General features: G+C 50.2%; 1 protein-coding gene across 1 annotated transcript in view; it reads right to left on the bottom strand.

The window, feature by feature from the left end:
• Positions 1-16,532, bottom strand: part of slc2a10 (solute carrier family 2 member 10) — a 51,935-nt gene that overhangs the window by 18,850 nt on the left and 16,553 nt on the right. Inside the window, exon 2 of the mRNA XM_038803555.1 lies at positions 11,409-11,490. Coding sequence (XP_038659483.1) covers positions 11,409-11,436 — 28 coding nt within the window. The 5' untranslated portion in view covers positions 11,437-11,490. The remainder of the gene's footprint in view (positions 1-11,408; positions 11,491-16,532) is intronic.

Genomic DNA, 16,532 nt, shown 5'->3' with positions numbered 1-16,532 from the left:
CAGCAGCAGCCAGCCGTCGCCAAGGAAAGCAGTCGCTGCTGAATAGCGAAACGTTCAGGGAGGAATGGATTCACTTGTCAATCAGCCCCCCCCCCCCCCCTCCCACACACACACACACACAGACACACACATAAACACAAAGCCAGCCCAAAAAGGGAGCTCCCTTTTAATATTTTTTTCTTCCCCCTAAAAAAATTCCTCCTCTTGCTTAAATTACTCTCCTTGTGTACGGTGTGTGGGATTTATCTGAGGGCAGCAACAGATTTCGTATTTCAAAGCGAGAAATCATATTGAAATGAAAAAATGAAATGAAAATCGCTTATTGTCACAAGTAGGCTTCAAACGAAGTTACTGTGAAAAGCCCCTAGTCACCACATTCCAGCGCCTGTTCGGGGAGGCTGGTACGGGAATCGAACCGTGCTGCTGGCCCGCCTTAGTCTGCTTTCAAAGCCAGCGATTTAGCCCAGTGTGCTAAACGAGTATTCAAGCAGATTTTCCATATGAAATACGGAAAATCCGTGCTAGCTGGCAGCGCTGAACGTAACACTGAGCCACAAAAGGAGGTATTAGGTCAAATGACCAAAAGCTTAGTCATAGTCATGTTGTAGAGGAATGCCAGGAAGAAGAGTTCAGGGAGGAAGTCCAAGGGTTTACGACGGTGTCAGCTGAAGGTGGTCACCAACGGTGGAGTGATTAGAAATCTGGGTTGCCCAGGAAGTCGCAGGATACTCAAAGAGTTGTGGGGATGCAGGAGGGACGAGGCCATGGAGAGACTTGAAAACGAGGCTTCGAATTCGAAAATTAAAGAGTTGCTTACAATTGTGACCAGAATGAGGGAAGTGACTGAGCAATATCACTCACACTGAGGGGTATTTCATGGACTGAGCAACATGTAAATATGAGAAGGTCAAATACAAAGGGAGTTGAAAGGAATTTGCTACTCAAACACATGAAAATGAGTAATTATTAATATAAACTCATTGAATTTTCAACAAGATGGGAAAACTAAGCCACATAATGGCTGACGTTTTCCATTGTGTTCACAAAAGGTACAGGTCAAAGTTAGGTGTCTGAGCACAATTTAGGTCATGTTGTGTTTAGAGGCTGAATTCACTGATCCCTTGTGATGTTGGACTCTTCTCTTACTTCAGTTAAGTAGAACTGCCAGATTCCCCTCATAATCTATTAAAAATACAGAATCTTATCTAGAGACGAATGTGAATTAGAAGATAATGGAAGTCAGTAACTTGAATTGGTGTTGAATTAAAACTACAATCAGAACCACATAGGAATTGCATAAAATTCCAACTGCTCTAAATGTTTGTCTCTAATCATTGACACCAATGTAGCAAATTGGTGGCTTCTTTGAGGTATTTTTCTTCCATTGCGAGGATCCACAGAGATTTGTGTTAAAGAAATGGCAAAAAGGCCCTTCTCTGCCTGCCACTGCTAGCCCCATCTTTGAAAGGAACAAATGGGACACTTGAAAGCACAGTCATTGCAATATCTGCAGTACAACTATCTTTCATCACTGCCATGCTAATCGCCAGAAATGCACAATATTCAGTGTACATTAAATATAGCACACACAGTGTTGCTGGTCGCACATTTCAGGGGTCAGAAGGGTTAGACCAGGGGTGGGCAAGCTATGGCCCGCGGGCCGCATGCAGCCCGCCAAAGGTCTTTATGCGGCCCACCAAGATCAAGTCATAAAAAAAAAAATTTTTTTTTTTTTAAATTTTTTTAATATAAGGTTAATGTGGGGGGCTGTTGGGTTACTGGTATAGGGTGGATACGTTGACTTGAGTAGGGTGATCATTGCTTGGCACAACATCGAGGGCCGAAGGGCCTGTTCTGTGCTGTACTGTTCTATGTTCTATATGAGGCACCCAGAATCATAACCGGGTGAAGCGCCATTTTTGAAAAGTAGAGATAAAGAGGGCTAAAGGCAGGATGCCGCCGGGGGAAGCGCTGAGGTATATGCCGCACGCTAATTGGTTACAACCGGGACTATTAATACTATGCAGCCCTTTAAAATTGTGAATTTCTGAATGTGGCCCTTGCACGGAAAAGTTTGCCCACCCCTGGGTTAGACCATGTTGAAACCAGACAGAGTGACCACAAGGAAGCAATGATGGGGGCAAAACAACAGGTTTAATAACACAGAACTCGACAATTCCACTCCCCGAAGGGTCCCCCCGCGCCGCCCCACATCTGGGTTGGGGTTTTTATGTCCGCTGGGCTCCCCTTAAGGGGAAACTCATAATCCTGCAAGGTCACGGGGAACCTCACAGTCCACACCCCGTGACTCTCGGGAGGGTTACAACAGACTATTTCAAGAACGACAACCTCAATGAGGCAGGTCTCACAGGACAGGTAACACTGGTGAGCTTTAACAATGTCCCAGGTGTCCTTTCCAAAGGTTAATGGATTAATAATCACTGGCACTGTGGTGATATGTATCACTGTAAATACACAAGGGGGTAATGTATATACACTACAACTAAGTAAACACGAGAGGGAGCACCAGAGACATCATGACATGCAGACATACAGCTAATAAACACTTAGGATAGGACACGACCAATGGGCAGTCAAGACACCCAGAGGTGACAATACCACAAGGGGGCAACCCATATAAAAGGACAGGGCACACATGCTCTTCTTCTCTTTCCACAGGCGACACAGGGGCAGATCAGAAGCATCACACCCATCGTATGGATTAGAGCAGACTGGTTAGTTAGACTGAGTTACTATAGCAAGGTTAGCAGGAGAGTCGAACTCAAGTAGGAGAATTGTTAACTGTTCAATAAATGTGTTAAACCTATCTCCAAGTCTGAACCTTCCTTTGTCAGAGCAAACATCAAGGAAGCAGCTTATGCTACATGAAGAAGCATAACACAACATGGTTCCAGGAGTGCCCTGTTGAATCTATATAGTTCAACTCAAGATCCGTTACTACCAGCAACAGCACCCAGGCAAGATGATCGAGATTCCGGTTCCACAGCAGTTCAGGTACCACGGCAATCTCAGTGCAAACTGGCATGCATTCAAGCAGAGATTTGAGATCTACCTGGTAGCGTCCGATGGTGTGGCGGATGCAGAGAAAATAAAGTTTCTGCTCACTATTGTGGGTGCAAGTGCAGCAGAAATCTTCAAGACCTTCAAGTACTCAAAAGGGCAAGACAAGAGAGACTTCTAGACAGTCCTGGACAGGTTTGAGGAATACTGCGAGGAAAACACAAGAGAGAACGATAAAAGAGGCGCCAATACTCACCACGAGGCGAAGGTAGGCCTGCAAATACAGAAAACGGCAGTTTTGATTGGCAGCCATCTTGAGAAAGGAGTCGCACATGCCGCTGTTCCCCAGAAGGTGAGAAACGGCAGAACAGTGTTTTGTGCATGCGCAGCTGCGCAAAGTGCGCACAGAAAAGGAAGGTCTGTTTGTATGCGCGAGAAACGCGCATGCGCAGTTGCGCAAAGAGCACAAAGTAAAGGAACAGCAATTTGCGCATGCACAATCCATTCCTACGCTCTATGTCACAAGCATCATGACGTCAGAGGCCCCGGACCACGCCCACTTAAAGGGGAAATGCCCGAAAATAAGAAAAAACAAATTTAAGCCGTAAAACACAATTCTTTCACCTGGAACGACAGCACAATGCCTGAACTTCAACCAGTAGCTGAAAGTAACCTCCGCAGAACCCTGCAACAAGCAGTTAGCACCACCCTAAGAGATGATTTAGTCCTTGAAGACTACGACTCAGACGTTGATTACTTCTTTGGACATTGTGAGCACAATGACAGCCCCGACACAAAAAGTGATGATATGGTCCTTAAAGACTATGACTCGGAAGATGATTTCATCATTGGACGTGGCGACCTCAGTACCAAATCCGAACCGCAACGAGATGTATTGTACAGTGAAGAATCCGACACAGTCATGGACAAGTTCTTCGGATTTGAGGATCGTCAGCCCAGCATGGACGACATCCTAACCCAGAAATACAAGATTCTGCTGCGGCCTGACACCAAGAGTCAGAGAGCGGTACAAGCTCAGAGAGAGCGGCCTGATGTCACACCAGTGGTCCACACACCACGAACAGTGCTCCACGCACAACGCAGAGTCCCCGACTCCACACAGAGAGTGGTCCATGCATCACGAAGAGTCCCCGACTCCACACAGAGAGTGGTCCACGCACCATGAAGAGTCCCTGACTCTGCAGAGAAAGCGATGACAGAATCCACCGCGAGACCACTGCACGTCTCCACACAGAGAACACAGAAAGACTTCCACGATGGAAGCAATGCAATACTCCAGAGCACAATCCTTGCATGAACAAGACCATGAAGGTCTAGCAACCTTATCTGAGCAACCAGCAGCAGATGATGCAAGTCTGCCACGCTCAAGTGCACAGCAAGACGTCTATGAAAGTCTACCAAGCTCACGTGAACAACAAAAAGGCTATGACAGTCTACCCAGATTATTTGAGCCACCAGAAGAAGACTCTGACAGTCTACCCAGCTCATCTAACCGACAAGAAGACACTGAAGGTTTACCCACTGTATGTGTGACAAGTGACAAAGGCTTTACAATTCCCATACAAGATGTCCGACATCTCAGCGAGACTGACAGATCTCAGCTAGTATGTACAGAGGCACTCGACAATCAAAGTGAGGCTACTAGTGACTCCAGTGACACCACGTTAATTCAAACCTGAACCACTCGAGCCTCTCCACAAGGAAATGCATTCCTGAACGTTTTGAGTCCAGACGGGGAGCATCAAGACACCTCAGATGATTCAAGTGACACCTCAGATGATTCAAGTGAACCTGAAATGACTCCGGACGGGGAGTGTCAAGAAACCAAAGCTGATTCAGGTGAACCAGAAAGGACTCCAGATGGGGAGCATCGACAAGCCAAAGATAATTCTCGTGAACCGGACATGACCCCAGACGGGGAGCGCCGAGGAATCAGAGACGGCACGCTCAATGAAACAGCAGATACCACAAAGGACACTGACACAAGTAACTTTGTGAAGGACTCGAATTCTCCACTCGGTGTGGTCACTGAGCACAACAAACACAACAACAAAACCTACGAAAACAACAACAAAGACAACAACAAGAAGCGTACCAAAGGCACCAACGTCAACAACAAGCACGACACAAACAACGACGCTGGAACAACAACTGGTACGACATGGTACAACTCTGCAAATGCAGGACACTGTGACAGCACAGCTCCTAACACTGGCAGTTGTCTGCTGCTGGTTGCTCAGATACGGTTGTTACCATGGCATGACAGCAAATCTCACCGATTCAAGTTTGCTCCACTACGAACAAACAGACCAGCTATAAAGGCAGCTGATATACTGCATCACCACCACAGGCATAGAAAAAAAAGAGTCCAAATCAGACAATGAAGTGCTTTGACCATTTGCACACATCCTGACGACTTCTTGGTTCCTTCTGCACAGGGACACTGACGGCATTCACAAAGCAATGACAATATCAACATCGCCACGTCATCAATAAAAGAAGAAAGCCACTTGACCGTACCAATTCATAAACTTTGGACTCATAAATATTATTTGGTATTGTATAATCCTCACTGTCATCATGATTTGTACATGTCATCACTTATCTACCTATTTTGTTCAATTTTCTTTTAACATTGTACAGAAAATATGTAACACGAAAAAAGGGGGGATGTGGTGATATGCATCACTGTAAATACACAAGGGGTTAAGGTAAATACACTACAACTAAATAAACACTAGAGGGAGCACCAGAGATATCAAGACATGCAGACATACAGCTAATGAACACTTAGGATAGGACACGACCGACGGGCAGTTAAGACACCCAGAGGTGATACTACCACAAGGGGGCAACCCATATAACAGGGCACACATGCTCTTCCTCTCTTTCCACAGGCGACACAGGGGCAGATCAGAAGCATCACACCCACCATGTGGCTTGGAGCAGACTGGTTAGTCAGACTGAGTTACTATAGCAAGATAGCAGGCGAGTTGAACTCAAGTAGGAGAATTGTTAACTGTTCAATAAATGTGTTAAACCTATCTCCAAGTCTGAATCTTCCTTTGTCAGAGCAAACATCAAGAAAGCAGCTTATGATACATGAAGAAGCATAACACAACAGGAACCTCCAAGGAGCAAGAGAAAGTGGAGCAGTAGGGGTGATCCCACACCTCGCCAAAGCATTGACATCACAACAGAATCTTCACCGGGAGTCTCCCTCCACTGCTACATCTGACTCTGGCAGTGAAGACAGAATAAGCCAATGTTCCATTGCAGCACATGCTCCAGTTAAAGGTGAATTTATTCCCCCCCCCCCCCCCCCCCCCCCCCCGCCCGAGTTACAGGAAGCACCTTTGAACATCTGGACATTATTAAAAACCTGTAATGGTAGGCCACAATTACGCTGAGCATCAATTCATTCACCTCTTTGCAGATATACATGAAATTATGGTGGGTGTAAATACTTCTTTCCTATTGAATCCCTCTTTCCTTTATTGGACAAATCTTATCTCTTAATCCCAGCAGAAAATGTGTGGGATATCCCTTGGGGCATTGTTTTTGATCCCTTTACAGCAGTGTTTTTCAAACTTTCTTTTCCCTGGACTCACTTTTGCCAAGTGACTCACGCCGGCCGACCTTCGGGATGGGGACCCCCACTTTGTCTTACCCAGTCTATCCTGAGTCAAGGCAGTGTTTGGGACACTAATGTTTTCTTGTCCCAGGCAATGGAGGGAAAGAAAATCCTCATTTTCCTGTTGTTAATCACTATCCAGTGACCCCTCTACATTGAGTTTATGTCAACATTGAGTGAGGACAGGATCAGACTTCCGGTGATGTCCTATCTATAAAAGTTCACTGCCCAGGGTCAGACATGAAGAATAGTTACTCATGAGAGATGCTGGATGTATTCTACTTTAATAATTTATTAACCCCTTGGGGGAAGGACATTTTGCATATGTTTAATGAATGGCTGATTTTCACCGGGTGCTCTCTGTCTTGGGCTCCGAGTGTTTACATCGTCTCCTGTAAAACTCCCAGGAAGCAGAGAGCAGCCACAGCTTCTTACTGGCTATTTCTTCCATTGAAGATTGGCCGCCTCGCCCGACACTTCCGGCTCCACAGCAACAACCTGGGCCACTCCCATCAACCCCCTCACCTGCCAGGGCCTAGTTACTGCCTCCCAATTCTCCCCTCCACCCCCCGCCACCCCACTCCAGTGTATATAGTGAACAGAGTTTACACTGTCCCCTCACAGGATGTCCAGTGTATATAGTGCACAGAGTTTGTTCTGTCCCCTCACAGGATGTCCAGTATATATAGTGCACAGAGTTTGTTCTGTCCCCTCACGGGATGTCCAGTGTATATAGTGTGCAGAGTTTGCTCTGTCCCCTCAAAGGATGACCAGTGTATATAGTGCACAGAGTTTGTTCTGTCCCCTCACGGGATGTCCAGTGTATATAGTGTGCAGAGTTTGCTCTGTCCCCTCAAAGGATGACCAGTGTATATAGTGCACGGAGTTTGCACAGTCCCCTCACAGGATGTCCAGTGTATATAGTGTACAGAGTTTGCACTGTCCCCTCACAGGGTGACCAGTGTATATAGTGTGCAGAGTTTGCACTGTCCCCTCACAGGGTGACCAGTGTATATAGTGTGCAGAGTTTGCACAGTCCCTCAGGACATGACTAGTGTATATAGTGTACAGAGTTTGTTCTGTCCCCTCACGGGATGTCCAGTGTATATAGTGTGCAGAGTTTGCACTGTCCCCTCACAGGGTGACCAGTGTATATAGTGTGCAGAGTTTGCACAGTCCCTCAGGACATGACCAGTGTATATAGTGTGCAGAGTTTGCACAGTCCCCTCACAGGATGTCCAGTGTATATAGTGAACAGAGTTTGCACTGTCCCCTCACAGGATGACCAGTGTATATAGTGCACAGAGTTTGCACAGTCCCTCAGGACATGACTAGTGTATATAGTGTACAGAGTTTGCACTGTCCCCTCAGGACATGACCAGTGTATACTGCTTTTCAAAAGACTTGGAATTGTATAGAACAAAGCTCATTCAAAGCACCGAGAAGGAAACAGGCTGTGGAAATGTTATTCATTCCAATGTGTTGCAAAGGAAACATATTTAAAAAAACCTGTGACCAGTGATTGAGTGAAAAATCAAGTGCATTCACTTACTGTCCGTTAAATTTGATATTTGTTACCAAAAATGTGGCGCAGTTGCAAGGACAGAGAAATGAAAAATCTTTCTACCTGACTTTCAAATAAAGATTCCTTTGTGCTCGTGGCAAAAATGCGAACACCTCGGGATTGTTGCTTTTCGAGCTAAGGAAGGAGAGGGGGCTGTTGGGAAGAGAACAGATTTTGAATGCAACATTCGCGAGGCAGCTAGAGCAGGCGCCGGGCGGTCGCTGAGAGAACAGTCTGGATTTGTCGAGTGGCTTGATGTAAGGGCACATGCGCGGGAGTGCCACCCTTCAGTAGCGTTACCTCTGAGCTTCATGTTGAGTTGATGGCTTCTTAAATTCTTGTTCTTACCAGGGAGCAGCTTCTCAGTATGAATTACAGAATTGCTACCGGGCTTGACAACCCTTCTGACACCCGCCCGCGACCCACACTTTGAAAAACCCTGCTTTACAGGATGTGTACATCGCTGGCAAAGTCAGTATTTACTTTCCATCACTAATTGTTCTCCAGATGGTACTAATGAACTTCCTTCATGAATATAACGGAATGGCTTGCTGGGCCATTTCAGAAAGTGGTTAAGAGTGAATTACCTAATTATTACTGGGTGGCGAATATATCGACGGTTAGGAAGTGGGTAGTGGGGGAGGGGTCGGTGTGGGAGCAAGTGGAGGTGGCATCCTGTAAGGGTACAAGTTTGGAGGCTTTATTAACGGCACCTCTGCCGTTCTCGCTGGCTCGGTACTCCACAAGCCCAGTGGTAGTGGCAGCCCTGAGGGTGTGGGGGCAATGGAGGCAGCACATGAGACTGAAGGGGGCATCGGTGTGGTCACCGAACTGTGACAACCACCGTTTTGTTCCGGGAGGGCTGGGCGGGGGTTTTAGGAGGTGGCAGCGGGCAGGGATTGAGAGATTTGGTGATCTCTTCATTGAAGAGGGTTTTCTGATCCTGGAGAGATTAGAGGAGGAGTTTGAGTTACCGGGTGGGAACGGGTTTCGGTACGTATAGGTACGAGACTTTGCCCGGAGGCAGGTTCCAAGCTTCCCTCACCTCCCCCTAAGGGGACTACAGGATAAGGTGATGTCAAATACAGGGGTTGGGGAGTGGAGGGTTTCAGAAATATGCAAGTAATTGATGGAGTGGGAAGGGGTCCCAGTCGGGGAGGTGAAGAGGAAGTGGGTGGAAGAGTTGGGAGGGGAGCTGGAAGTTGGACTATGGGAAAAGGCCCTGAGGAGAGTTGATTCAGCCTCGCCGTGCGCCAGGCTCAGCCTGATCCAGTTCAAGGTGGTCCACAGGGCTCATATGACTATGGCCCTGATGAGTAGGTTTTCTGAGGAGGTGGAGGACAGTGTGGGTGGTCTGGAGGAAGCCCGGCGAATCACTCACACATGTTTTGGGCATGTCCGAAGCTGAGGGGATTCTGGCAGGGATTCTCAGATGTCATGTCAGAGGTCCTGGAAGGGAGGGTTACTCCGAGTCCAGGGATGGCAATATTTGGGGTGTCGGAAGATCCGCGGGCCCAGGAGGGGATAGAGGCCGACGTTTTGGCCTTTGCCTCCCTGGTGGCCCGGAGAATGATTTGGCTGGGATGGTGGGACTTGGAGCCTCCAAAGTCGGGGGTGTGGAGCAGTGACATGGCAGCATTTCTCAGGCTGGAGAGGATTAAGTTGGCCTTAAGAGGATCAATTCAGGGGTTCGCTCAGAGGTGGCCGCCATTCATCGACTTCTTTAAGGAAAACTGACCGTCAGCAGAAGGTGGGGGGGGGGGAGAGAGATATGGGGGGGGGGAGAGATGGAGGGGGGAGGAGGCATGGCATTGTAGAATAAAGATAGAGGGTGGGATTCTCTGACCCCCCGCCGGGTCGGAGAATCGCCGGGGGTCGGCGTGAATCTCGCCCCCGTCAGCCGCCGAATTCTCTGGCCCTCCAAATGTCGACGAGACTTGAGTCGCGCCGCCTGCCCCGGAGAATGGCGGGGACCGGTGCGACTCAATGGGCCCCGGGGCTGCCCGAAGTCTCCGGCCTGCGATGGGCCAAAGTCCCGCTGGTTTTAAGGCAGTCCCGCCGGCATAGATTAGACTAGGTCCCTTACCGGTGGGACCAGGCGGCGTGGGTGGGCTCCGGGGGGCGCGGGGCGATCTGGCCCCCGGGGTGTGCCCCCACGGTGGCCTGGCCCACAATCAGGGCCCATCGATCGGCGGGCGGGCCTGTGCCATGGGGGCACTCTTTTACTACGTGTCAGCCATGTCAGCCTCCGCGATGGCCGACGCGTAGGTGACCCCCCGCCCTGCGCATGCACGGGGATGACGTCAGCAGCCGCTGACGTACCCGCGCATGCGCGGACTCTCGCCGGCCGGCGGAGTCCCTTCGGACCCGGCTGGCCTGGCGCCAAAGGCCTTCCACGCTGGCCAGTGGGGCGCAAACCACTCCGTCCCGCCGGGACCCCCCACCCCATCGGGTACGGGAGAATCCCGCCCAGAGAATCTAATATACAGGCAGTCAGGAGGTAGGGCGGGGGGGGGGGGAAGTTGGGTATGTTATTGTGATGTTGTTGCGGATGTCGGACCGCTCTGCTGTTTCGAATGTTTAAATGTTAAAATTAGAAATGCTTCAATAAAATGTTTTCTAAAAATAAAAAGAGTGAATTACCCAGCTGTAGGCCAGACCGGGTATGGGTGGTGTATATCCTTGCCTAAAAGGGGATCAGAAACTGGATGGGTTCTTATGACAATCCGATAGCATCAGGGTTGCCATTACTGGTGCTAGCTTCTTAATTCCTGATCTATCTTCATTCACTGAATTTAAATTTCCCAGTTATCGTGGTGGGATTTGAACTCATATTTCCATTAGCGGGAGGTCTGAGGGACTTTTCACAGTAACTTCATTGAAGCCTACTTGTGACAATAAGCGATTATTATATTATTATTGTCCAGTAATTGAGTCACTATGCTCCCGTGTCAGCAATAATAAACCTCAAAAATAATGATACTGACATTCTTGAGAATCAAAAACAGAAACGTGACTGTTCACTTTCGATGCTAAAGCTCGCAATTAGACGTGTGGGAAAATAGAGAATGGGTCTTCTGTCTTAGACGGTTAAAGACGAGGTGGTGAGGTTCAACAAACTCAAACACAGTGAAAGAAACCCAAGGGTTTTTAAACTTTGCAACTCACCCATCTCCCCTTGAGAGAAAAGCCACATTACTCTTCAAAATATATCAGCGGCCTAGTGTCCCGTGCAGCCTCCGACCTTTCTCTGCAAAAAGATCAACAGTGCGCATCATTGGTACTGAGAATCACTGATTAATTTCTGATTGAGAATCAGCTTTCAGCAAGGTGCTCAGCTGTGACATATGGGCCATTTCCCTACAGCCGCTACATACTGACAGCAATTGAACACAAGGGAAAATGAAGGTTAGCAAATGACGCGCTGGGAACCACTCAAAACCTCTTGAGGAATATCAAAGAGATTTGTAGCCAAGGCAACTAGTGGACTCAATAGACAAAGTTCCATCGAAACATACAAGGGGGCAAAAACAGAGAGCGACAGCAAGTTGTTGAAATAGGCAAGTTCACTGTGATATACACTGATCCCGTTACTGACGGTGTGATCAGTGTTACTGTTACGGTGTAATGTCCATCACCCACTGCTACTGTTGGGTAGCAAAGCTATAGTTTCCATAGAAATGCACGTGAGATAATAGGTTGGCATGGTTATACAAGGACCAATCGAGCATTAAGCATTGGTTGATTTAGTCACCTCAATTGGATAATTAACGATTGGTAATTATTTCCTAACGTTATACACGGGGAAAGGTGAAGTAGCTGCTGTGGGTGAATGTTTCCACTTTAAAGAGTGGATCTTGATCTTATTCCTGGAATACAATTACAATAGCAAGGCAGAAATAGTACAGTAGACCATAAATAAACACAGATCTGGAGACGGGGTGCACCTCGCCCACACAACCCAAAGGTGGCGAGCCTGGTACATCACACTCACACTGGGAGGTGGAGACGCTGGTACATCACACACACACTGGGAGGTGGAGAGACTGGTACATCACACACACACTGGGAGGTGGAGACTGGTACATCACACACACACTGGGAGGTGGAGACGCCGGTACATCACACACACTGGGAGGTGGAGAGACTGGTACATCACACACACACTGGGAGGTGGGGAGACTGGGACATCACACACACACTGGGAGGTGGGGAGACTGGTACATCACACACACTGGGAGGTGTGGACGCTGGTACATCACACACACACTGGGAGGTGGAGACTGGGTCATCACACACACACTGGGAGGTGGGGAGACTGGTACATCACACACACACTGGGAGGTGGGGAGACTGGTACATCACACACACACTGGGAGGTGGGGAGACTGGTACATCACACACACACTGGGAGGTGGGGAGACTGATACATCACACACACACTGGGAGGTGGAGACGCTGGTACATCACACACACACTGGGAGGTGGAGACGCTGGTACATCACACACACACTGGGAGGTGGAGACGCTGGTACATCACACACACACTGGGAGGTGGAGAAGCTGGTACATCACACACACACTGGGAGGTGGAGACGCTGGTACATCACACACATACTGGGAGGTGGGGAGACTGGTACATCACACACACACTGGGAGGTGGGGAGACTGGGTCATCACACACACACTGGGAGGTGGGGAGACTGGTACATCACACACACACTGGGAGGTGGAGACGCTGGTACATCACACACACACTGGGAGGTGGGGAGACTGGTACATCACACACACACTGGGAGGTGGAGACGCTGGTACATCACACACACACTGGGAGGTGGAGACGCTGGTACATCACACACACACTGGGAGGTGGGGAGACTGGTACATCACACACACACTGGGAGGTGGAGACGCTGGTACATCACACACACACTGGGAGGTGGAGACTGGTACATCACACACACACTGGGAGGTGGGGAGACTGGTACATCACATACACACTGGGAGGTGGAGACGCTGGTACATCACACACACACTGGGAGGTGGAGACTGGTACATCACACACACACTGGGAGGTGGAGACGCTGGTACATCACACACACACTGGGAGGTGGAGACGCTGGTACATCACACACACACTGGGAGGTGGAGACGCTGGTACATCAAACACACACTGGGAGGTGGGGAGACTGGTACATCACACACACACTGGGAGGTGGGGAGACTGGTACATCACATACACACTGGGAGGTGGGGAGACTGGTACATTACACACACTGGGAGGTGGGGAGACTGGTACATTACACACACTGGGAGGTGGGGAGACTGGTACATCGCACACACACTGGGAGGTGGAGACGCTGGTACATCACACACACACTGGGAGGTGGAGACGCTGGTACATCACACACACACTGGGAGGTGGAGACGCTGGTACATCACACACACACTGGGAGGTGGAGACGCTGGTACATCACACACACACTGGGAGGTGGAGACGCTGGTACATCACACACACACTGGGAGGTGGAGACGCTGGTACATCACACACACACTGGGAGGTGGGGAGACTGGTACATCACACACACACTGGGAGGTGGGGAGACTGGTACATCACACACACACTGGGAGGTGGAGACGCTGGTACATCACACACACACTGGGAGGTGGGGAGACTGGTACATCACACACACACTGGGAGGTGGAGACGCTGGTACATCACACACACACTGGGAGGTGGGGAGACTGGTACATCACACACACACTGGGAGGTGGGGAGACTGGTACATCACACACACACTGGGAGGTGGAGACGCTGGTACATCACACACACACTGGGAGGTGCAGACGCTGGTACATCACACACACACTGGGAGGTGGGGAGACTGGTACATCACACACACACTGGGAGGTGGGGAGACTGGTACATCACACACACACTGGAAGGTGGGGAGACTGGTACATCACACACACACTGGGAGGTGGGGAGACTGGTACATTACACACACTGGGAGGTGGGGAGACTGGTACATTACACACACTGGGAGGTGGGGAGACTGGTACATCGCACACACACTGGGAGGTGGAGACGCTGGTACATCACACACACACTGGGAGGTGGAGACGCTGGTACATCACACACACACTGGGAGGTGGGGAGACTGGTACATCGCACACACACTGGGAGGTGCAGACGCTGGTACATCACACACACACTGGGAGGTGGGGAGACTGGTACATCGCACACACACTGGGAGGTGGAGACGCTGGTACATCACACACACACTGGGAGGTGGAGACGCTGGTACATCACACACACACTGGGAGGTGCAGACGCTGGTACATCACACACACACTGGGAGGTGGGGAGACTGGTACATCACACACACACTGGGAGGCGGAGAAGCTGGTACATCACACACACACTGGGAGGTGGAGAGACTGGTACATCACACACACACTGGGAGGTGGGGAGACTGGTACATCACACACACACTGGGAGGTGGGGAGACTGGTACATCACACACACACTGGGAGGTGGAGAGACTGGTACATCACATACACACTGGGAGGTGGGGAGACTGGTACATCACACACACACTGGAAGGTGGAGACGCTGGTACATCACACACACACACTGGGAGGTGGGGAGACTGGTACATCACACACACACTGGGAGGTGGAGACGCTGGTACATCACACACACACTGGGAGGTGGAGACGCTGGTACATCACACACACACTGGGAGGTGGGGAGACTGGTACATCACACACACACTGGGAGGTGGAGAGACTGGTACATCACACACACACTGGGAGGTGGAGACGCTGGTACATCACACACACACTGGGAGGTGTGGAGACTGGTACATCACACACACACTGGGAGGTGGGGAGACTGGTACATCACACACACACTGGGAGGTGGGGAGACTGGTACATCACATACACACTGGGAGGTGGGGAGACTGGTACATCACACACACACTGGGAGGTGGGGAGACTGGTACATCACACACACACTGGGAGGTGGGGAGACTCGTACATCACACACACACTGGGAGGTGGGGAGACTGGTACATCACACACACACTGGGAGGTGGAGACGCTGGTACATCACACACACACTGGGAGGTGGGGAGACTGGTACATCACACACACACTGGGAGGGGGAGACTGGTACATCACACACACACTGGGAGGTGGGGAGACTGGTACATCACACACACAGTGGGAGGTGAGGAGCCTGGTACATCACACACACACTGGGAGGTGGAGACTGGTACATCACACACACACTGGGAGGTGGGGAGACTGGTACATCACACACACACTGGGAGGTGGGGAGACTGGTACATCACACACACACTGGGAGGTGGGGAGACTGGTACATCACACACACACTGGGAGGTGGAGACTGGTACATCACACACACACTGGGAGGTGGAGACGCTGGTACATCACACACACACTGGGAGGTGGAGAGACTGGTACATCACACACACACTGGGAGGTGGGGACGCTGGTACATCACACACACACTGGGAGGTGGGGAGACTGGTACATCACACACACACTGGGAGGGGGAGACGCTGGTACATCACACACACACTGGGAGGTGGAGACTGGTACATCACACACACACTGGGAGGTGGGGAGACTGGTACATCACACACACTGGGAGGTGGGGAGACTGGTACATCACACACACACTGGGAGGTGGGGAGACTGGTACATCACACACACACTGGGAGGTGGGGAGACTGGTACATCACACACACACTGGGAGGTGGGGAGACTGGTACATCACACACACACTGGGAGGTGGAGACTGGTACATCACACACACACTGGGAGGTGGAGACGCTGGTACATCACACACACACTGGGAGGTGGGGAGACTGGTACATCACACACACACTGGGAGGTGGAGAGACTGGTACATCACACACACACTGGGAGGTGCAGACGCTGGTACATCACACACACACTGGGAGGTGGAGACGCTGGTACATCACACACACACTGGGAGGTGGGGAGACTGGTACATCACACACACACTGGGAGGTGCAGACGCTGGTACATCACACACACACTGGGAGGTGGGGAGACTGGTACATCACACACACACTGGGAGGTGCAGACGCTGGTACATCACACACACACTGGGAGGTGGGGAGACTGGTACATTACACACACACTGGGAGGTGGGGAGACTGGTACATCACACACACACTGGGAGGTGGGGAGACTGGTACATCACACACACACTGGAGGTGGGGAGACTGGTAC

The sequence above is a fragment of the Scyliorhinus canicula genome, chromosome 7 (genome assembly GCF_902713615.1).
Source record: "Scyliorhinus canicula chromosome 7, sScyCan1.1, whole genome shotgun sequence".
Taxonomy (NCBI): domain Eukaryota; kingdom Metazoa; phylum Chordata; class Chondrichthyes; order Carcharhiniformes; family Scyliorhinidae; genus Scyliorhinus; species Scyliorhinus canicula.
Note: the sequence above shows the minus strand (reverse complement) of the source record. Positions and strands in the feature narration are given on the sequence as shown.